We start from the raw sequence: 21,253 nt of genomic DNA, 5'->3' as shown, positions 1-21,253 counted from the left end.
GAGAAAATAAAACAATCTTTCTTATTAAAATCCATGTTTAGTGATGAAGATTAAAAGTCAAAGAGAGAATGTTTATTTGTGCATTTATTCATTATCAGACACTTTTATCCAAAGCAAATTACAAATGAGGAGAACAATTCAACAATACATTCATCCTAAAGAGGCAAAAACACTGAACAAACAATGAAAAGTGTCAAATGTGGTCTGGAACGAGGAAACAATCGTGATTTTTTCTCTCTAAAGATTAGGCTATGTTAAAGATTAAGTTCTCATGTAAAAGGGTTAGACACAAATTCATGTGTTTATTTTAAAACCAACTGTTGCACAGAGAGATTGATTTAAAGGAATAGGTGTAAATGCGGATAGTCAATATTGATCTGCTCGCGGAAGAGTCCATTATTCTGTGTATAGGAGAAAAGCCTGTTCGGTGTTAAACTCGTGTGTTATTATGGCATTCGTGACGAGGGATTTAATCATGTGCAGATGTTCGAGCTCGTCGCTCATTGAGAAGCGGGTTTAATGCAGATGTTCGAGGTTATCTTTAATGCTGTTCGGGAGGTTATCTCTCCTGGGCTTCTCTTCAGTGGTTTCACCTGAAAACCTCCGTCGCTTGTGCGCGAGCCCGTGTCAGATCTGCTCTATAACCCCGGACACGCTTTAACATGTCTACGAAGGCAGAGCAATGTAAGTATCATCAAGCTCGCTGGTTCCTCATATATAGCTGTAATGGCAGATAATATAATGTTTTAATAAGGGTCTGTGTGTGTGTGTGTGTGTGGCGCGCGCAATGGGAGCGGCGTTGTCAAGGCAACAGTCTGAACGAGCGCGACGGGAAATGATGACGGACATATGGCTTAAATACATACAGTAAAACACGAGAGCTTCGCGTTATAGTGTCGGAGATTGTAGATCATGTGTCGCAGAAGATGCGGTGTCTTTTTGTCAAGGTCGAATAATCAGATCATCACTCCAGTGAAGCAGAAGCTCGAGATGTTTTAAACGCAGATCACCTGCGTGTGTTCATCTGATATATCTGAAGTGTTATTGTGATGATGATGATGGGCGCCATCTGCTTTCCTCCGTCCGTCTGTCCATCATAAACACTGCTGGTCACTCTAACACAAGACTGACCCTGCAGACTGAGCTTACTTTTACTGTGATTCATGCTGATCCTGGACTCCACATGATCTGTGCTCAGAGTCAGACACATCTAATGCAGTCTCAAAGATAAGACTTCGGTCATAAACCGATATGTATTAGGGGAAGAACAATGTGCATTTACGTCTGCACATAAATTGCAATAAATTGTAACATATTTAGATATTTGAAGTTTAGCATGTGCAGGATGGTGATTCATCAGCCAATGTGTTATTATAGTAAGTAAATAGAAACATTTGCTAATTTAGTTGTTTTAGCACAAAATATCAAATATTAAAAGAGTGGTAACTTTTACAGAATGAATAAATTACTTTTGATATAATTCTTATTAATATTTATATATTTTTAAAGTGTAAATGTAAAATACTAAATTACTATCCTATTTAAACCTACATTTTGTTAATTTAATTGATAATGATTTTAATAACCAATGAAAGCCGAATTACTGTAAAAGAGATTCACCTGAAATGTAAAATTATTCTATTACTTATGTATATGATTATTTACCCATATATTATTTATAGGGCTGGATGATTAATCGAAAAATAATCGAAACCGAAATTCAGAGCCTATAACCGACGTAATTTTACCATGTCGGTTATTTCGTTTTTTTAATCCTATTAATATTTCCGTCCACTCTGTGTTAATGTACTTTCCCCTTAAAACATATTACCGCGTGTTTAGTCACGTAACTCCGCCGTGTCCAGTCTGCGACATTGAAGCAACATGAGCCCCTTTCACACAGCGGGTTGATCCCGGGAAATTGCCAGAACAAACACCTTCTGTGTGAACGCAAACACGACCTGAGATTGAGAGTGAGAGTGAGAGTGAGACCTGGGATTGATCCCAGGTTGGGGACATAGTAACATTGCCATGTTCAGTCCCGGAGCGCGCACTGTGTGAACAAATGCCATAATCAATGCCGTGTCGTAATGATGGCGCTAGGCCGGGATCGTTCGCCAGCGTGAAACGGTTCGTAATGCGCTAGTTTATGATCGTGAGAGCGTGAGGCGGGATCAGTGAGAGCGTGAGGCGGGTCAGTGAGAGCGTGAGGCGGGATCAGTGAGAGTGTGAGGCAGAATCAGTGAGAGCGTGAGGCGGGATACATGAGAGCGTGAGGCGGGTCAGTGAGAGCGTGAGGCGGGATACATGAGAGCGTGAGGCGGGATCAGTGAGAGCGTGAGGCGGGATCAATGAGAGCGTGAGGCGGGATCTGTGAGAGCGTGAGGCGGGATCAGTGAGAGCGTGAGGCGGGATCAGTGAGAGCGTGAGGCGGGATCAATGAGAGCGTGAGGCGGGATCAGTGAGAGCGTGAGGCGGGATCAGTGAGAGCGTGAGGCGGGTCAGTGAGAGCGTGAGGCGGGATCAGTGAGAGCGTGAGGCGGGTCAGTGAGAGCGTGAGGCGGGATCAGTGAGAGCGTGAGGCGGGATCAGTGAGAGCGTGAGGCGGGATCAGTGAGAGCGTGAGGCGGAATCAGTGTGAGCGTGAGGCGGGATCAGTGAAAGCGTGAGGCGGGATCAGTGAGAGCGTGAGGCGGGATCAGTGTGAGCGTGAGGCGGGATCAGTGAGAGCGTGAGGCGGAATCAGTGAGGGCGTGAGGCGGGATCAGTGAGAGCGTGAGGCGGGATCAGTGTGAGCGTGAGGCGGGATCAGTGAGAGCGTGAGGCGGGATCAGTGAGAGCGTGAGGCGGGATCAGTGAGCGTGAGGCGGGATCAGTGAGAGCGTGATGAGGATCAGTGAGAGCGTGAGGCGGGATCAGTGTGAGCGTGAGGCGGGCAGTGAGAGCGTGAGGCGGGATCAGTGAGAGCGTGAGGCGGGATCAGTGAGAGCGTGAGGCGGGATCAGTGCCATGTTCAGTCCCGGAGCGCGCACTGTGTGAACAAATGCCATAATCAATGCCGTGTCGTAATGATGGCGCTAGGCCGGGATCGTTCGCCAGCGTGAAACGGTTCGTAATGCGCTAGTTTATGATCGTGAGAGCGTGAGGCGGGATCAGTGAGAGCGTGAGGCGGGTCAGTGAGAGCGTGAGGCGGGATCAGTGAGAGTGTGAGGCAGAATCAGTGAGAGCGTGAGGCGGGATACATGAGAGCGTGAGGCGGGATCAGTGAGAGCGTGAGGCGGGATCAATGAGAGCGTGAGGCGGGATCTGTGAGAGCGTGAGGCGGGATCAGTGAGAGCGTGAGGCGGGATCAGTGAGAGCGTGAGGCGGGATCAATGAGAGCGTGAGGCGGGATCAGTGAGAGCGTGAGGCGGGATCAGTGAGAGCGTGAGGCGGGTCAGTGAGAGCGTGAGGCGGAATCAGTGAGAGCGTGAGGCGGGTCAGTGAGAGCGTGAGGCGGGATCAGTGAGAGCGTGAGGCGGGATCAGTGAGAGCGTGAGGCGGGATCAGTGAGAGCGTGAGGCGGAATCAGTGTGAGCGTGAGGCGGGATCAGTGAAAGCGTGAGGCGGGATCAGTGAGAGCGTGAGGCGGGATCAGTGTGAGCGTGAGGCGGGATCAGTGAGAGCGTGAGGCGGAATCAGTGAGGGCGTGAGGCGGGATCAGTGAGAGCGTGCGGCGGGATCAGTGAGAGCGTGCGGCGGGATCAGTGAGAGCGTGCGGCGGGATCAGTGAGAGCGTGCGGCGGGATCAGTGAGAGCGTGAGGCGGGATCAGTGAGAGCGTGAGGCGGGATCAGTGAGAGCGTGAGGCGGGATCAGTGAGAGCGTGAGGCGGGATCAGTGAGCGTGAGGCGGGATCAGTGTGAGCGTGAGGCGGGTCAGTGAGAGCGTGAGGCGGAATCAGTGAGAGCGTGAGGCGGGATCAGTGAGCGTGAGGCGGGATCAGTGTGAGCGTGAGGCGGGTCAGTGAGAGCGTGAGGCGGAATCAGTGAGAGCGTGAGGCGGGATCAGTGAGAGCGTGAGGCGGGATCAGTGAGAGCGTGAGGCGGGTCAGTGAGGGCGTGAGGCGGGTCAGTGAGAGCGTGAGGCGGAATCAGTGAGAGCGTGAGGCGGTTCAGTGAGAGCGTGAGGCGGAATCAGTGAGAGCGTGAGGCGGGATCAGTGAGAGCGTGAGGTGGGATCAGTGAGCGTGAGGCGGGATCAGTGAGAGCGTGAGGCGGAATCAGTGAGAGCGTGAGGCGGGATCAGTGAGGGCGTGAGGCGGTTCAGTGAGAGCATGAGGCGGAATCAGTGAGAGCGTGAGGCGGGTCAGTGAGAGCACGAGGCGGGATCAGTGAGGGCGTGAGGCGGGTCAGTGAGAGCGTGAGGCTGAATCAGTGAGAGCGTGAGGCGGGTCAGTGAGAGCGTGAGGCGGGATCAGTGAGAGCGTGAGGCGGGTCAGTGAGAGCGTGAGAGCGTGAGGCGGGTCAGTGAGGGCGTGAGGCGGGTGAGTGAGAGCGTGAGGCGGGTCAGGAAGGGCGTGAGGCGGGATCAGTGAGAGCGTGAGGCGGGTCAGTGAGAGCGTGAGGCGGGTCAGTGAGAGCGTGAGGCGGGTCAGTGAGAGCGTGATGCGGGTCAGTGAGAGCGTGAGGAGGGTCAGTGAGGGCGTCAGGCGGGTCAGTGAGAGCGTGATGAGGATCAGTGAGAGCGTGAGGCGGGTCAGTGAGAGCGTGAGGCGGGTCAGTGAGAGCGTGAGGCGGGTTAGTGAGAGCGTGAGGAGGGTCAGTGAGAGTGTGATGTGGGTCAGTGAGAGCGTGAGGAGGGTCAGTGAGGGCGTGAGGCGGGTCAGTGAAAGCATGAGGCTGAATCAGTGAGAGCGTGAGGCGGGTCAGTGAGAGCGTGAGGCGGGATCAGTGAGAGCGTGAGGGTCAGTGAGAGTGTGATACGGGTCAGTGAGAGCGTGAGAGCGTGAGGCGGGTCAGTGAGGGCGTGAGGCGGGTCAGTGAGAGCGTGAGGGGGGTCAGGAAGGGCGTGAGGCGGGATCAGTGAGAGCGTGAGGCGGGTCAGTGAGAGCGTGAGGCGGTTCAGTGAGAGCGTGAGGCGGTTCAGTGAGAGCGTGAGGCGGGTTAGTGAGAGCGTGAGGAGGGTCAGTGAGAGTGTGATGCGGGTCAGTGAGAGCGTGAGGAGGGTCAGTGAGGGCGTCAGGCGGGTCAGTGAGAGCGTGATGAGGATCAGTGAGGGTGTGAGGCGGGATCAGTGAGAGCGTGAGAGCGTGAGGCGGGATCAGTGAGAGCGTGAGGCGGGATCAGTGAGAGCGTGAGGCGGGATCAGTGAGAGCGTGAGGCGGGATCAGTGAGAGCGTGAGGCGGGATCAGTGAGAGCGTGAGGCGGGATCAGTGAGAGCGTGAGGCGGGATCAGTGAGAGCGTGAGGCGGGATCAGTGAGAGCGTGAGGCGGGATCAGTGAGAGCGTGAGGCGGGTCAGTGAGAGCGTGAGGCGGGATCAGTGAGAGCGTGAGGCGGGTTAGTGAGAGCGTGAGGCGGGTTAGTGAGAGCCTGAGGCGGGTCAGTGAGAGCGTAAGGCGGGTCAGTGAGAGCGTGAGGCGGGATCAGTGAGAGCGTGAGGCGGGTTAGTGAGAGCGTGAGGCGGGTTAGTGAGAGCGTGAGGCTGGATCAGTGAGAGCGTGAGGCTGGATCAGTGAGAGCGTGAGGCGGGATCAGTGAGAGCGTGAGGCGGGATCAGTGAGAGCGTGCGGCGGGATCAGTGAGAGCGTGCGGCGGGATCAGTGAGAGCGTGCGGCGGGATCAGTGAGAGCGTGCGGCTGGATCAGTGAGAGCGTGAGGGTTAGTGAGAGCGTGATGCGGGATCAGTGAGAGCGTGAGGCGGGATCAGTGAGGGCGTGAGGAGGGTCAGTGAGAGCGTGAGGCGGGTCAGTGAGAGCGTGAGGCGGGTCAGTGAGGGCGTGAGGAGGGTCAGTAAGAGCGTGAGGCGGGTCAGTGAGAGCGTGAGGCGGGTTAGTGAGAGCGTGAGGCGGGTTAGTGAGAGCGTGAGGCGGGATCAGTGAGGGCGTGAGGAGGGTCAGTGAGAGCGTGAGGCGGGTCAGTGAGAGCGTGAGGCGGGTCAGTGAGGGCGTGAGGAGGGTCAGTAAGAGCGTGAGGCGGGTCAGTGAGAGCGTGAGGCGGGTTAGTGAGAGCGTGAGGCGGGTTAGTGAGAGCGTGAGGCGGGTTAGTGAGATCGTAAGGCGGGTCAGTGAGGGCGTGAGGTGAGTCAGTGAGAGCATGAGGCGGAATCAGTGAGAGTGTGATGCGGGTCAGTGAGAGTTTGATGCGGGTCAGTTAGAGTGTGAGGTGGGTCAGTGAGGGCGTGAGGCGGGATCAGTGAGAGCGTGAGGCAGGATCAGTGAGAGCGTGAGGCGGGATCAGTGAGAGCGTGAGGCGGGTCAGTGAGAGCGTGAGGCGGGATCAGTGAGAGCGTGAGGCGTGTCAGTGAGAGCGTGAGGCGGGATCAGTGAGCGTGAGGCGGGATCAGTGAGCGTGAGGCGGGATCAGTGTGAGCGTGAGGCGGGATCAGTGAGAGCGTGAGGCGGGTCAGTGAGAGCGTGAGGCGGAATCAGTGAGAGCGTGAGGCGGGATCAGTGAGGGCGTGAGGCGGGTCAGTGAGAGTGTGATGTGGGTCAGTGAGAGCGTGAGGAGGGTCAGTGAGGGCGTGAGGCGGGTCAGTGAAAGCATGAGGCTGAATCAGTGAGAGCGTGAGGCGGGTCAGTGAGAGCGTGAGGCGGGATCAGTGAGAGCGTGAGGGTCAGTGAGAGTGTGATGCGGGTCAGTGAGAGCGTGAGAGCGTGAGGCGGGTCAGTGAGGGCGTGAGGCGGGTCAGTGAGAGCGTGAGGGGGGTCAGGAAGGGCGTGAGGCGGGATCAGTGAGAGCGTGAGGCGGGTCAGTGAGAGCGTGAGGCGGGTCAGTGAGAGCGTGAGGCGGGTCAGTGAGAGCGTGAGGCGGGTCAGTGAGAGCGTGAGGCGGGTCAGTGAGAGCGTGAGGCGGGATCAGTGAGAGCGTGAGTGAGAGCGTGAGGCGGGTCAGTGAGAGCGTGAGGCGGGTCAGTGAGAGCGTGAGGCGGGATCAGTGAGAGCTTGAGGCGGGTCAGTGAGAGCGTGAGGCGGGTCAGTGAGAGCGTGAGGCGGGATCAGTGAGAGCGTGAGGCGGGTTAGTGAGAGCGTGAGGGTCAGTGAGAGCGTGAGGCGGGTCAGTGAGAGCGTGAGGCGGGTCAGTGAGAGCGTGAGGCGGGATCAGTGAGAGCGTGAGGCGGGATCAGTGAGAGCGTGCGGCGGGATCAGTGAGAGCGTGCGGCGGGATCAGTGAGAGCGTGCGGCGGGATCAGTGAGAGCGTGCGGCGGGATCAGTGAGAGCGTGCGGCTGGATCAGTGAGAGCGTGAGGCGGGATCAGTGAGAGCGTGAGGCTGGATCAGTGAGAGCGTGAGGGTTAGTGAGAGCGTGATGCGGGATCAGTGAGAGCGTGAGGCGGGATCAGTGAGGGCGTGAGGAGGGTCAGTGAGAGCGTGAGGCGGGATCAGTGAGAGCGTGAGGCGGGTCAGTGAGAGCGTGAGGCGGGTCAGTGAGAGCGTGAGGCGGGTCAGTGAGGGCGTGAGGAGGGTCAGTAAGAGCGTGAGGCGGGTCAGTGAGAGCGTGAGGCGGGTTAGTGAGAGCGTGAGGCGGGTTAGTGAGAGCGTGAGGCGGGTTAGTGAGATCGTAAGGCGGGTCAGTGAGGGCGTGAGGTGGGTCAGTGAGAGCATGAGGCGGAATCAGTGAGAGTGTGATGCGGGTCAGTGAGAGTTTGATGCGGGTCAGTTAGAGTGTGAGGTGGGTCAGTGAGGGCGTGAGGCGGGATCAGTGAGAGCGTGAGGCGGGATCAGTGAGAGCGTGAGGCGGGATCAGTGAGAGCGTGAGGCGGGATCAGTGAGAGCGTGAGGCGGGATCAGTGAGAGCGTGAGGCGTGTCAGTGAGAGCGTGAGGCGGGATCAGTGAGCGTGAGGCGGGATCAGTGAGCGTGAGGCGGGATCAGTGTGAGCGTGAGGCGGGATCAGTGAGAGCGTGAGGCGGGTCAGTGAGAGCGTGAGGCGGAATCAGTGAGAGCGTGAGGCGGGATCAGTGAGGGCGTGAGGCGGGTCACTGAGAGCATGAGGCGGAATCAGTGAGAGCGTGAGGCGGGTCAGTGAGCGTGAGGCGGGATCAGTGAGAGCGTGAGGCGGGTCAGTGAGAGCGTGAGGCGGGATCAGTGAGAGCGTGAGGCGGGTCAGTGAGAGCGTGAGGCGGGTCAGTGAGAGCGTGAGGCGGGATCAGTGAGAGCGTGAGGCGGGATCAGTGAGAGCGTGAGGCGGAATCAGTGAGGGCGTGAGGCGGGTCAGTGAGAGCGTGAGGCGGAATCAGTGAGAGCGTGAGGCGGGATCAGTGAGCGTGAGGCGGAATCAGTGAGAGCGTGAGGCGGGATCAGTGAGAGCGTGAGGCGGGTCAGTGAGAGCGTGAGGCGGGATCAGTGAGAGCGTGAGGCGGGATCAGTGAGAGCGTGAGGCGGAATCAGTGAGAGCGTGAGGCGAGTCAGTGAGAGCGTGAGGCGGGATCAGTGAGAGCGTGAGGCGGGATCAGTGAGAGCGTGAGGCGGGATCAGTGAGAGCGTGAGGCGGGATCAGTGAGAGCGTGAGCCGGGATCAGTGAGAGCGTGAGGCGTGTCAGTGAGAGCGTGAGGCGGGATCAGTGAGAGCGTGAGGCGGGATCAGTGAGAGCGTGAGGCGGGATCAGTGAGAGCGTGAGGTGGGATCAGTGAGAGCGTGAGGCGGGTCAGTGAGAGCGTGAGGCGGGATCAGTGAGCGTGAGGCGGGATCAGTGTGAGCGTGAGGCGGGTCAGTGAGAGCGTGAGGCGGGTCAGTGAGAGCGTGAGGCGGGATCAGTGAGAGCGTGAGGCGGGATCAGTGAGAGCGTGAGGTGGGATCAGTGAGAGCGTGATGCGGGATCAGTGAGAGCGTGAGGCGGGATCAGTGACAGCGTGAGGCGGGATCAGTGAGAGCGTGAGGCGGGTCAGTGAGAGCGTGAGGCGGGATCAGTGAGCGTGAGGCGGGATCAGTGTGAGCGTGAGGCGGGTCAGTGTGAGCGTGAGGCGGGTCAGTGAGAGCGTGAGGCGGGATCAGTGAGAGCGTGAGGCGGGATCAGTGAGAGCTTGAGGCGGGATCAGTGAGAGCGTGAGGCGGGATCAGTGAGAGCGTGAGGCGGGTCAGTGAGGGCGTGAGGCGGGTCAGTGAGAGCATGAGGCGGAATCAGTGAGAGCGTGAGGCGGGATCAGTGAGGGCGTGAGGCGGTTCAGTGAGAGCATGAGGCGGAATCAGTGAGAGCGTGAGGCGGGTCAGTGAGAGCGTGAGGCGGAATCAGTGAGAGCGTGAGGCGGGTCAGTGAGAGCGTGAGGCGGGATAAGTGAGAGCGTGAGGCGGGTCAGTGAGAGTGTGATGCGGGTCAGTGAGAGCGTGAGGCTCAGTGAGAGCGTGAGTCGGGATCAGTGAGAGTGTGAGGCTCAGTGAGAGTGTGATGCGGGTCAGTGAGAGCGTGAGAGCGTGAGGCGGGTCAGTGAGGGCGTGAGGCGGGTCAGTGAGAGCGTGAGGCGGGTCAGGGAGGGCGTGAGGCGGGTCAGTGAGAGCGTGAGGCGGGATCAGTGAGAGCGTGAGGCGGGTCAGTGAGAGCGTGAGGCGGGATCAGTGAGAGCGTGAGGCGGGTTAGTGAGAGCGTGAGGCGGGTCAGTGAGAGAGTGAGGCGGGTCAGTGAGAGAGTGAGGCGGGTCAGTGAGAGCGTGAGGCGGGTCAGTGAGAGCGTGAGGCGGGTCAGTGAGAGCGTGAGGCGGGTCAGTGAGAGCGTGAGGCGGGTCAGTGAGAGCGTGAGGAGGGTCAGTGAGAGTGTGATGCGGGTCAGTGAGAGCGTGAGGAGGGTCAGTGAGGGCGTCAGGTGGGTCAGTGAGAGCGTGATGAGGATCAGTGAGGGCGTGAGGCGGGATCAGTGAGAGCGTGAGCCGGGATCAGTGAGAGCGTGAGAGCGTGAGGCGGGATCAGTGAGAGCGTGAGCCGGGATCAGCGAGAGCGTGAGAGCGTGAGGCGGGATCAGTGAGAGCGTGAGGCGGGATCAGTGAGAGCGTGAGGCGGGATCAGTGAGAGCGTGAGGCGGGATCAGTGAGAGCGTGAGGCGGGATCAGTGAGAGCGTGAGGCGGGATCAGTGAGAGCGTGAGGCGGGATCAGTGAGAGCGTGAGGCGGGTCAGTGAGAGCGTGAGGCGGGTCAGTGAGAGCGTGAGGCGGGTCAGTGAGAGCGTGAGGCGGGATCAGTGAGAGCGTGAGGCGGGATCAGTGAGAGCGTGAGGCGGGATCAGTGAGAGCGTGAGGCGGGATCAGTGAGAGCGTGAGGCGGGTCAGTAAGAGCGTGAGGAGGGTCAGTGAGAGCGTGAGGCGGGTCAGTGAGAGCGTGAGGCGGGATCAGTGAGAGCGTGAGGCAGGTCAGTGAGAGCGTGAGGCGGGTCAGTGAGAGCGTGAGGCGGGATCAGTGAGAGCGTGAGGCGGGATCAGTGAGAGCGTGAGGCGGAATCAGTGAGGGCGTGAGGCGGGTCAGTGAGAGCATGAGGCGGAATCAGTGAGAGCGTGAGGCGGGATCAGTGAGCGTGAGGCGGAATCAGTGAGAGCGTGAGGCGGGATCAGTGAGAGCGTGAGGCGGGTCAGTGAGAGCGTGAGGCGGGATCAGTGAGAGCGTGAGGCGGGATCAGTGAGAGCGTGAGGCGGAATCAGTGAGAGCGTGAGGCGAGTCAGTGAGAGCGTGAGGCGGGATCAGTGAGAGCGTGAGGCGGGATCAGTGAGAGCGTGAGGCGGGATCAGTGAGAGCGTGAGGCGGGATCAGTGAGAGCGTGAGCCGGGATCAGTGAGAGCGTGAGGCGTGTCAGTGAGAGCGTGAGGCGGGATCAGTGAGAGCGTGAGGCGGGATCAGTGAGAGCGTGAGGCGGGATCAGTGAGAGCGTGAGGTGGGATCAGTGAGAGCGTGAGGCGGGTCAGTGAGAGCGTGAGGCGGGATCAGTGAGCGTGAGGCGGGATCAGTGTGAGCGTGAGGCGGGTCAGTGAGAGCGTGAGGCGGGTCAGTGAGAGCGTGAGGCGGGATCAGTGAGAGCGTGAGGCGGGATCAGTGAGAGCGTGAGGTGGGATCAGTGAGAGCGTGATGCGGGATCAGTGAGAGCGTGAGGCGGGATCAGTGACAGCGTGAGGCGGGATCAGTGAGAGCGTGAGGCGGGTCAGTGAGAGCGTGAGGCGCGATCAGTGAGCGTGAGGCGGGATCAGTGTGAGCGTGAGGCGGGTCAGTGTGAGCGTGAGGCGGGTCAGTGAGAGCGTGAGGCGGGATCAGTGAGAGCTTGAGGCGGGATCAGTGAGAGCGTGAGGCGGGATCAGTGAGAGCGTGAGGCGGGTCAGTGAGGGCGTGAGGCGGGTCAGTGAGAGCATGAGGCGGAATCAGTGAGAGCGTGAGGCGGGATCAGTGAGGGCGTGAGGCGGTTCAGTGAGAGCATGAGGCGGAATCAGTGAGAGCGTGAGGCGGGTCAGTGAGAGCGTGAGGCGGAATCAGTGAGAGCGTGAGGCGGGTCAGTGAGAGCGTGAGGCGGGATAAGTGAGAGCGTGAGGCGGGTCAGTGAGAGTGTGATGCGGGTCAGTGAGAGCGTGAGGCTCAGTGAGAGCGTGAGTCGGGATCAGTGAGAGTGTGAGGCTCAGTGAGAGTGTGATGCGGGTCAGTGAGAGCGTGAGAGCGTGAGGCGGGTCAGTGAGGGCGTGAGGCGGGTCAGTGAGAGCGTGAGGCGGGTCAGGGAGGGCGTGAGGCGGGTCAGTGAGAGCGTGAGGCGGGATCAGTGAGAGCGTGAGGCGGGTCAGTGAGAGCGTGAGGCGGGATCAGTGAGAGCGTGAGGCGGGTTAGTGAGAGCGTGAGGCGGGTCAGTGAGAGAGTGAGGCGGGTCAGTGAGAGAGTGAGGCGGGTCAGTGAGAGCGTGAGGCGGGTCAGTGAGAGCGTGAGGCGGGTCAGTGAGAGCGTGAGGCGGGTCAGTGAGAGCGTGAGGCGGGTCAGTGAGAGCGTGAGGAGGGTCAGTGAGAGTGTGATGCGGGTCAGTGAGAGCGTGAGGAGGGTCAGTGAGGGCGTCAGGTGGGTCAGTGAGAGCGTGATGAGGATCAGTGAGGGCGTGAGGCGGGATCAGTGAGAGCGTGAGCCGGGATCAGTGAGAGCGTGAGAGCGTGAGGCGGGATCAGTGAGAGCGTGAGCCGGGATCAGCGAGAGCGTGAGAGCGTGAGGCGGGATCAGTGAGAGCGTGAGGCGGGATCAGTGAGAGCGTGAGGCGGGATCAGTGAGAGCGTGAGGCGGGATCAGTGAGAGCGTGAGGCGGGATCAGTGAGAGCGTGAGGCGGGATCAGTGAGAGCGTGAGGCGGGATCAGTGAGAGCGTGAGGCGGGTCAGTGAGAGCGTGAGGCGGGTCAGTGAGAGCGTGAGGCGGGTCAGTGAGAGCGTGAGGCGGGATCAGTGAGAGCGTGAGGCGGGTCAGTGAGAGCGTGAGGCGGGATCAGTGAGAGCGTGAGGCGGGATCAGTGAGAGCGTGAGGCGGGTCAGTAAGAGCGTGAGGAGGGTCAGTGAGAGCGTGAGGCGGGATCAGTGAGAGCGTGAGGCGGGATCAGTGAGAGCGTGAGGCGGGTGAGTGAGAGCGTGAGGAAGGTCAGTGAGAGCGTGAGGCGGGACCAGTGAGAGCGTGAGGCGGGACCAGTGAGAGCGTGAGGCGGGATCAGTGAGAGCGTGAGGCGGGACCAGTGAGAGCGTGAGGGTCAGTGAGAGAGTGAGGGTCAGTGAGAGAGTGAGGGTCAGTGAGAGCGTGAGGAGTGTCAGTGAGAGCGTGTGGCGGGATCAGTGAGAGCGTGAGGTGGGTCAGTGAGAGCGTTCCTTTAAAGGAATTACTGTTTGTTCTCATGTCAGCTCATTTAAATAAAGGTAATCATCCAAAAGTGAGTGAAAGTTCATGTTCAAGTGTCAAAAACTGAATAATATATACCTAAATTAAATGTAGAGAAACATAGTTTTGCTAATTTTCTGACAATTAAATTGAGATTTGTTTGGTCGTCCATGTGAGACTATTTACAGCCATCAAAAAATACTTTGCTGATCACTTCAATCTTCTTCTGAACTGTTGGATAGTATTTAATTTTTTCATGGTAAGACAGAAAAGATAGTCTGCAGTATTATCAGCAGAAGTCAGCTTCAAGACTTACAGGAGTTCGTAGGCCGCCCCGCTTACAGTTACAAAGATCACAGCAGTTATACCAGGCCTACACCAAGGCCTAAGCTACGTCCCTGCTTCAGGTTAAATGATTCTGATTGGCTAAGAAATTGATTAGCATATGGACTGATAGGCAGTAACATATCTCCATAGTCTGTACGGCTGCCACCAGGACCCTGAGTCAGGGATGAGTGGCCCTCCGAGGTCACAAGACTGTGTGTCTAAGTGCCCACATGTCGAAGAAAACAAGTCAGTCAGTCTCCAGTAATGCCATTTGTTCCTTAACCTGTGACCAAGAATACTAACACTTGACACACAGACACACAGATTCTTCAAGGTAGGATTTGGTTAAGAACAGGAGACTGTTCTTTCTCTCAACGAGAGGACACTTTAATATAGAACAGTAAAGTAAATGCTAAGAAATGGTCGCTCAAACTATTGGTTCCAATGACTGTTGTGACCTATTGTTAAGTCAAAGCCAGCGGATTGTTGAACACTGCTGAATGTTAATTATGTGTCACTTTGCTCTTTATTTGTTTAGTTGGCTCTAAGATTCGATACTTGCAAGAGTATCACAACCGTGTGCTTCACAATATTTACCCCGTGCCATCGGGAACAGACATTGCAAACACTCTGAAATACTTTTCCCAGACGCTGCTCAGGTAAGTGCACTACACTGGAGATAGGGCAAACACACTGCATTCGCTTTAACATTTAGTGATAGGCAGAACTAGAGTCAGTGTTTCAGCCGCCACAGAGACATTCGATATGCACGGACATCATAGCAAAAGTTATGCAAAGGACACATTATAAATAAACTGTTAAAGAAGAGAGACAAACAACAATCTGTTTTCCAATTCAGTCAAGGAAGTCTTGACTCGAGTGTTGTTTTGTTTGTCCTTAATATTTGTCTTTTAAATGTCAAAGCTTTTAAACTATAATATTGGCTATTACTGAATTATAGTTATACTCACAAGTTCATGTTATTTAGGCCTATGTTTAGGAGCACTTATTCATGTTTATTGTTCACATATCAATGAAAACAATTAACTCTTTCCCCGCCAGCTTTTTTTTATTTAAGTGTCCAGTCACCGCCAGTATTTTGGATAATTTTAACAAAACTTTCATGGCCTCTAGAATATTTGTTGTATGAACTTCTAAAAATGCAATATATCAAAAGAAAGAACAGAAACTCTTCTTTTAAACAAAAAAACATTTTATTATAGTAACTTAATCCAATCTTTTTTTATCAACACTTGAATGTGGGTAAGTTTTATTAAACAACAACATTTTGATCAAAAATCTGAGATAATCACATTTTTGTCAAAGACTACAATGTGCATAAGCAATGCTTTTATCGCTTGTTTCTTCTTCCTCTTCTCCTGTGTTTTGATATGGAGATTCTGTACTCTTTCAGAAGATTCTAATAGCGCCCCCTACCGTATAACAGTGAAAACACGGAAAGCCAGAAAATTCCGTCAATGGCGAGGAAAGAGTTAATGAAGGAGCATGCGTTGACACTAGAAGACATGCTTAATAATTTATAGAGTAAATAGTATAAAGTTTAGCATATGAGAACATTGTGTAGTTGCGCGTACAGTATTTGTGTGTGATTCCTGTTGTGTTTTTATCAGTGTTTGTGTGTTAAAGGATCTGTCATAAAGAGTTAATAATGAGTGTATTGTCTGTGAGTATGCAGGGACTGATTTCCATAGTTTTCAGTGGGTTTAAATTGTCAAGAAGCTGTTCTTCATGTAGCATTCTGCAGTCGAACCACCTCTCATTCCCTGACAGACAGGGCCTTTAGCTTTGATCAGAGAAATACTACACCATCCTGTTTTATGTAACGCACATCAAAATACGCTCTCCTCTCCCTCCAAGACCATCACAGACCAAATTTCTGCAGAGGTAAAAGTTGACAGGGGACAGCAGACACAAACACCCTCCACATCCCTCCACAAACATGACACATTGCTTTCGAAACCAGTGTATTCCTTTTCCATTACAGTTTTCCCTAGACTAGCTACTTTTCTGTTAGGATTGAAATCCATATGCCTGTCGAACCATTATTTCTCTTCCCTGGAATGATACTGAGTCAGTATCATAATGTATTTACATACAGACATTCTTTTTGACGGTGCAATAAACATGTGTTGTGACCAAGGAGCTTTTAGTCTAACCTCACATACATGTTTATTACTGGCTGAAGCATGTTTCTGAAGTGTCATCTCTGTATCGTCCTCAAAACTAATTATTTCGAGATTGCTCTCATCTCTGACAGCCCCTCCATTGCTCAGTATTTCCCTTACGGCTGACTGGCCTGCGCCACTCGTCCTCCGGGGATTGGCCGCTCGGAGGGCGTGTTGCGTGCGCGTCAAAGGCGAAGTACGGGGCTGCCACTGAAAACATGCCATTTTTTATAGTTTTGCTCCTTGTCACCAGATACGCATGAGATGCAGTGATCGGTGCGTTTGCCAAGCGCCCGTTTGGTGGCTGCTTGAGTTTCGATCCGAACCAAAACCAAATTTCAAGTGCAAAGATGATTCTGGCACATCCAAAAATCTGTGGAGACACTGCATCCTATGTGGAGAATATCTGGCTTTGGTTCTTTTCTACTTACGCTGTCTCTGTAGAGCCATTTCAATGTAATGTGCTGTTTTTTTGTGTCTTTGTTGTCTCTTTTTTCCCCTGTTCCCCTCCCTCCCCCACCCTCCCTCGGAGCAGCATCCTGTCCCGTACAGGCAGAAAGGAGAGCCAGGAAGCTTCCAATTTGGCCGTGCCCATGACCATGTGTCTTTTTCCTGTGCCATTCCCACTCACCCCATCTCTAAGACCACAAGTCAGTTCCATCAACCCTACAGTTACTCGATCCCTCCTTTACAGCGTTCTGCGGGACGCCCCGGCCGACCGGGCTGGCGCCCCCCAGCAGAGTCGGGAGGTTCAGCTCTCAGATTACCCCTCATTGGACTATCAGGGGCTCTATGCCACCCTCGTCACCTTGCTTGACCTGGTGCCCCTGCTACAGCACGGTCAGCACGGTGAGTCCACGCCGCTTTCCTTCCTCAGGTACTCCTGGCCTCGTCTCTCAGAGCGAGGTCTAGTTTAATCCTCAGGTGCTCCTGGCCACGTCTCTCAGAGCGAGATCTAGTTTAATCTTCAGGTGCTCCTGGCCACGTCTCTGAGAGTCAGATCCAGTTTTAACCCTCAGGAGCTCCTGGCCACTTCACGCAGAACGAGATCTAGTTTAATCTTCAGGTACTCCTGGCCACGTCTCTGAGATTCAGATCCAGTTTAATCCTCAGGTACTCCTTGCCTCGTCTCTCAGAGTGAGATCCAGTTTAATCCTCAGGTACTCCTGGCCACGTCTCTCAGAGTGAGATCCAGTTTAATCCTCAGGTACTCCTTGCCTCGTCTCTCAGAGCTAGATCCAGTTTAATCTTCAGGTGTTCCTGGCCTCGTCTCTCAGAGCGAGATCTAGTTTAATCCTCAGGTACTCCTGGCCTCGTTTCTCATAGCGAGATCCAGTTTAATCTTCAGGTCCTCCTGGCCACATCTCTCAGAGCGAGATCTAGTTTAATCCTCAGGTACTCCTTGCCTCGTCTCTCAGAGCGAGATCTAGTTTAATCTTCAGGTGCTCCTTGCCTCGTCTCTCAGAGCTAGATCCAGTTTAATCTTCAGGTGTTCCTGGCCTCGTCTCTCAGAGCGAGATCTAGTTTAATCCTCAGGTACTCCTGGCCTCGTTTCTCATAGCGAGATCCAGTTTAATCTTCAGGTCCTCCTGGCCACATCTCTCAGAGCGAGATCTAGTTTAATCCTCAGGTACTCCTTGCCTCGTCTCTCAGAGCGAGATCTAGTTTAATCCTCAGGTACTCCTTGCCTCGTCTCTCAGAGCTAGATCCAGTTTAATCTTCAGGTGTTCCTGGCCTCGTCTCTCAGAGCGAGATCTAGTTTAATCCTCAGGTACTCCTGGCCTCGTTTCTCATAGGGAGATCCAGTTTAATCTTCAGGTGCTCCTGGCCACATCTCTCAGAGTGAGATCTAGTTTAATCCTCAGGTACTCCTTGCCTCGTCTCTCAGAGCGAGATCCAGTTTAATCTTCAGGTGCTCCTGGCCACATCTCTCAGAGCGAGATCTAATTTAATCCTCAGGTGCTCCTGGTCTCGTTTCTCAGAGCGAGATCCAGTTTAATCTTCAGGTGCTCCTGGCCACATCTCTCAGAGCGAGATCTAGTTTAATCCTCAGGTACTCCTGGCCTCGTCTCTGAGAGCGAGATATTTGTTTAATCTTCAGGTGCTCCGGGCCTCGTCTCTGAGAGCGAGATCTACTTTAATCTTCAGGTGCTCCTGGCCTCATCTCTCAGAGCGAGATCTAGTTTAATCCTTAGGTACTCCTGGCCTCGTCTCTGAGAGCGAAGTCTAGTATAATCTTCAGGTGCTCCTGGCCTCGTCCCTGAGAGCGAGATCTAGTTTAATCCTCAGGTGCTCCTGGCCTCGTCTCTGAGAGCGAGATCTAGTTTAATCCTCAGGTGCTCCTGGCCTCGTCTCTGAGAGCGAGATCTAGGTTAATCCTCAGGTGCTCCTGGCCTCGTCTCTGAGAGCGAGATCTAGGTTAATCCTCAGGTGCTCCTGGCCTCGTCTCTGAGAGCGAGATCTAGTTTAATCCTCAGGTGCTCCTGGCCTCGTCTCTGAGAGTCAGATCCAGTTTAACATGCGTTAATAAGATCACAACTAGATGGGCGGTGCTTTGGAGCCAAACAAATACGCCCAGTGCTCTAATAATCTGCGCCTGCTCTTAACTCTTTCCCCGCCATTGACTGAATTTCTCGTCAATCCATGTTTTACTGTTATACGGGAGGGGTCGCTGTTATGCATATTCTGAAAGAGTGTAAGCCAAAGAAGAAGAAGAAACAAGAGATAAAGGCCCTGTTCCAAATGGCACACTTCATATGCACTTTCAGTTTTGTGAACTTACAATGGCTGCTGCGTGCGCGTGTCCATTAAGTCCATGAGGCGGTGGGGTGTTCCATTTGTCATTTTAGGTTTCAGAAGTGTGCTCGTGAGCGCCCCCTTTGCGGTCGAAATGCGCCCTCGATTCGCACTTTTGCCTGCGCTGATGTGATCTCCACAGCAGACTTCTTCCCGACAGTCAAAGCGGCTTTATGTCACGAAAGTGCAGACTCGTAGCAAGACTGTGAGTGCTTAGGGTGCCATTTTGGACAGGGCCATAAAAGAGCTGCATCTCATTTCGGAGGCAGCGTCCTACGGAGGGCACATTTGAAGGGAGCATACGTCATCAAGGATGTCTTATTTAAGAAAAGTAACCGTAATAAAATATTCCTCGTGAGGTGTAAAATACTGTAATTTATTTCTTACTTTTCAATCTAGTGGTTACTTTTCTTAAATGAGACCACCTCGATGATGTACAGTGCATCCAGAAAGTATTCAAAGCGCTTCACTTTTTCCACATTTTGTTATGTTACAGCCGTATTACAAAATGGATTAAATTAATTATTTTCCTCAAATTTCTACAAACAATAGTCCATAATGATGACGTGAAAGAAGTTTGTTGGAAATCTTTGCTAATTTATTAAAAATGTAAAAAATTAATTTTTTAATTTTAAAAAAATAAATAAATAAAAAACGGAAAAAATCACATGTACATTAGTATCCACAGCCTTTGCCATGACACTCAAAATTGAGCTCAGCTGCATCCGGTTTCCACTGATCATCCTTGAGGTGTTTCAACAACTTGATTGGAGTCCTCCTGTCGTAAATTCAGTTGATTGGACATGATTTGGAAAGGCACACACACGTCTATATAAGGTCCCACAATTAACAGTGCATGTCAAAGCACAAACCAAGCAATGAACTCAAAGGAATTGTCTGTAGACGTCTGAGACAGAATTGTATCGGGCCCAGATCTGGCGACGGGTACAGAAAAACTACAGCCCAATGAGCACAGTGGCCTCCATCTTCCGTAAATGGAAGAAGTGTGGAACCACCAGGACTCTTCCTAGAGCTGAGCGATCGGGGGAGAAGGGCCTCAGTCAGGGAGGAGACAGAGAACCCGATGGTCACTCTGAAAGAGATCCAGCATTTCTTTGTGGAGAGAGGAGAACCTTCCAGAAGAACAACTATCTCTGCAGCTCTCCACCAACCAGGCCTGTATGGTAGAATGGCCAGACAGAAGTCATTCCTCAGTAAAAGGCACATGACAGTTCGCCTGGAGTTTGCCGAAAGGCACATGAAGGACTCTCAGACCATGAGAAACAGAGATTGAACTCTTTGGCCTGAATGGCAAGCGTCATGTCTGGAGGAAAGCATGGACTGCTCATCACCTGGCCAATACCATCCCTACAGTGAAGTGTGGTGGTGTGGGGATGTTTCTCAGCAGCAGGAACTAGGAGACTTGTCAGGATCGAGGGAAAGATGAATGATGCAATGTACAGAGACATCCTTGATGAAAACATCCTCTGGACCTCAGACTGGGGCGACGGTTCATCTTCCAACAGGACAACGACCCTCAGCACAGAGCCAAGATTACACAGGAGTGACTCCAGGACAACTCTAAGAATGTCCTTGAGTGGCCCACCAGAGCCCGGACTCGAACCCGATTGAACATCTATGGAGAGATCTGAAAACGGCTGTGCACCGACGCTCCCCATCCACCCTTATGGAGCTTGAGATGTTTGAAACTGCCCAAAAAGAGGTGTGCCAAGCTTGTAGCATCATACCATAGACTATAAAAAAAAGATGGACGACGCCCCTTCGCTCTCTTCCATTGGTGAGAAGTGAAGCCGCTATTGTCCCGATATGGCGCTGACATCTTGGGACTTGAGTCTGAGCAGTTGCGATTTCGGGACCAGACCTGCGCAGTATTGAGCAGGAAGTACAGCCGCGAAATCAACGCCCCGCCCTCACCCTCGCTGAATCAGGCACAGGCCCCTGCACTTCTTTTAAGTGGCCTGTCTGCTCCATTCTGCTCCAATTCTGATGTCTGCTGATTGCAGTACCTCGTTAAAGTAAGGTAAATGCAACTACTAACCACATAGTCATATCCGTTGTTGCTTCAGTGACTACTTCGCTCAGAGACCCTGTCAATCACAGCTGTCAAATCATGTACGCCACAGCGCCGTTTTTATACCATCAAATAACTAACTAAAAACAAACTTATTTTAAAAACAAACACTTGAAATTACATCAGCGTGATAAAAACTACAATTAATGACAGAAACTATCTTTGGAAAAAAGTTATGTGAAGTGTATTTTAATTGTTTAGTTGGTCTCACGTCCCGTTGAATAACATGGGGAGGCGGGGTTTATGACCTATACTAGGACCGGTCACCGGGGGGCGATCATGACGCTTTTGCTTCACTTTTCAGGGCTTGTGCGGCACGCTTGCATCATACTCAAAAACACTTGAGGCTGTAATATGTAATATGGTGCCAAAGGTGCTTCAACAAAGTATTGAGCAAAGGCTTGTAAATACTTATGTACATGTGATTTAAAAACATTTTTTTTTTATAAATTTGCAAAGATTTCAAACAAACTTCTTTCACGTTGTCATTATGGGCTATTGTTTGTAGAATTTGGAGGAAAATAATGAATGTAATCCATTTTAGAATAAGGCTGTAACATAACAAAATGTGGAAAAAATTAATAGTTGAATAGTTGTATGCAACCTCCAAATGCGCCTTCCGGAGGATGCAGCCTCTGAAATGAGACGTAGCAAAGCATTGCTGACGCACATGTAGCACTTGCTACAGTTGCTGCAGTGAATATGGTGCAAAACGCATTTGCACACCCGCATCAACACATCACAGAGAAATTTTGCTCATCCGCAAATCAGTGTGTGAATTCATTCAATGAGAGTTGCACATTGAAGAATATTTTCTTACAAATTCCTTGTATATTTTCTAGCACAAACACAAGT

At 53.3% G+C, this 21,253-nt stretch overlaps 1 protein-coding gene across 1 annotated transcript in view; it reads left to right on the top strand.

The window, feature by feature from the left end:
• Nucleotides 1-557: 557 nt before the first annotated feature.
• unc79 (unc-79 homolog, NALCN channel complex subunit) overlaps nucleotides 558-21,253 on the top strand; it is a 103,047-nt gene continuing 82,351 nt past the window's right edge. The window contains 3 exon segments of the mRNA XM_077240201.1: nucleotides 558-684; nucleotides 13,863-13,983; nucleotides 16,046-16,359. Coding sequence (XP_077096316.1) covers nucleotides 663-684; nucleotides 13,863-13,983; nucleotides 16,046-16,359 — 457 coding nt within the window. The 5' untranslated portion in view covers nucleotides 558-662.

The sequence above is a fragment of the Siphateles boraxobius genome, unplaced genomic scaffold, assembly GCF_051911475.1.
Source record: "Siphateles boraxobius isolate OS27281-9 unplaced genomic scaffold, OSU_SipBor_1 22, whole genome shotgun sequence".
NCBI lineage: Eukaryota > Metazoa > Chordata > Actinopteri > Cypriniformes > Leuciscidae > Siphateles > Siphateles boraxobius.
Note: the sequence above shows the minus strand (reverse complement) of the source record. Positions and strands in the feature narration are given on the sequence as shown.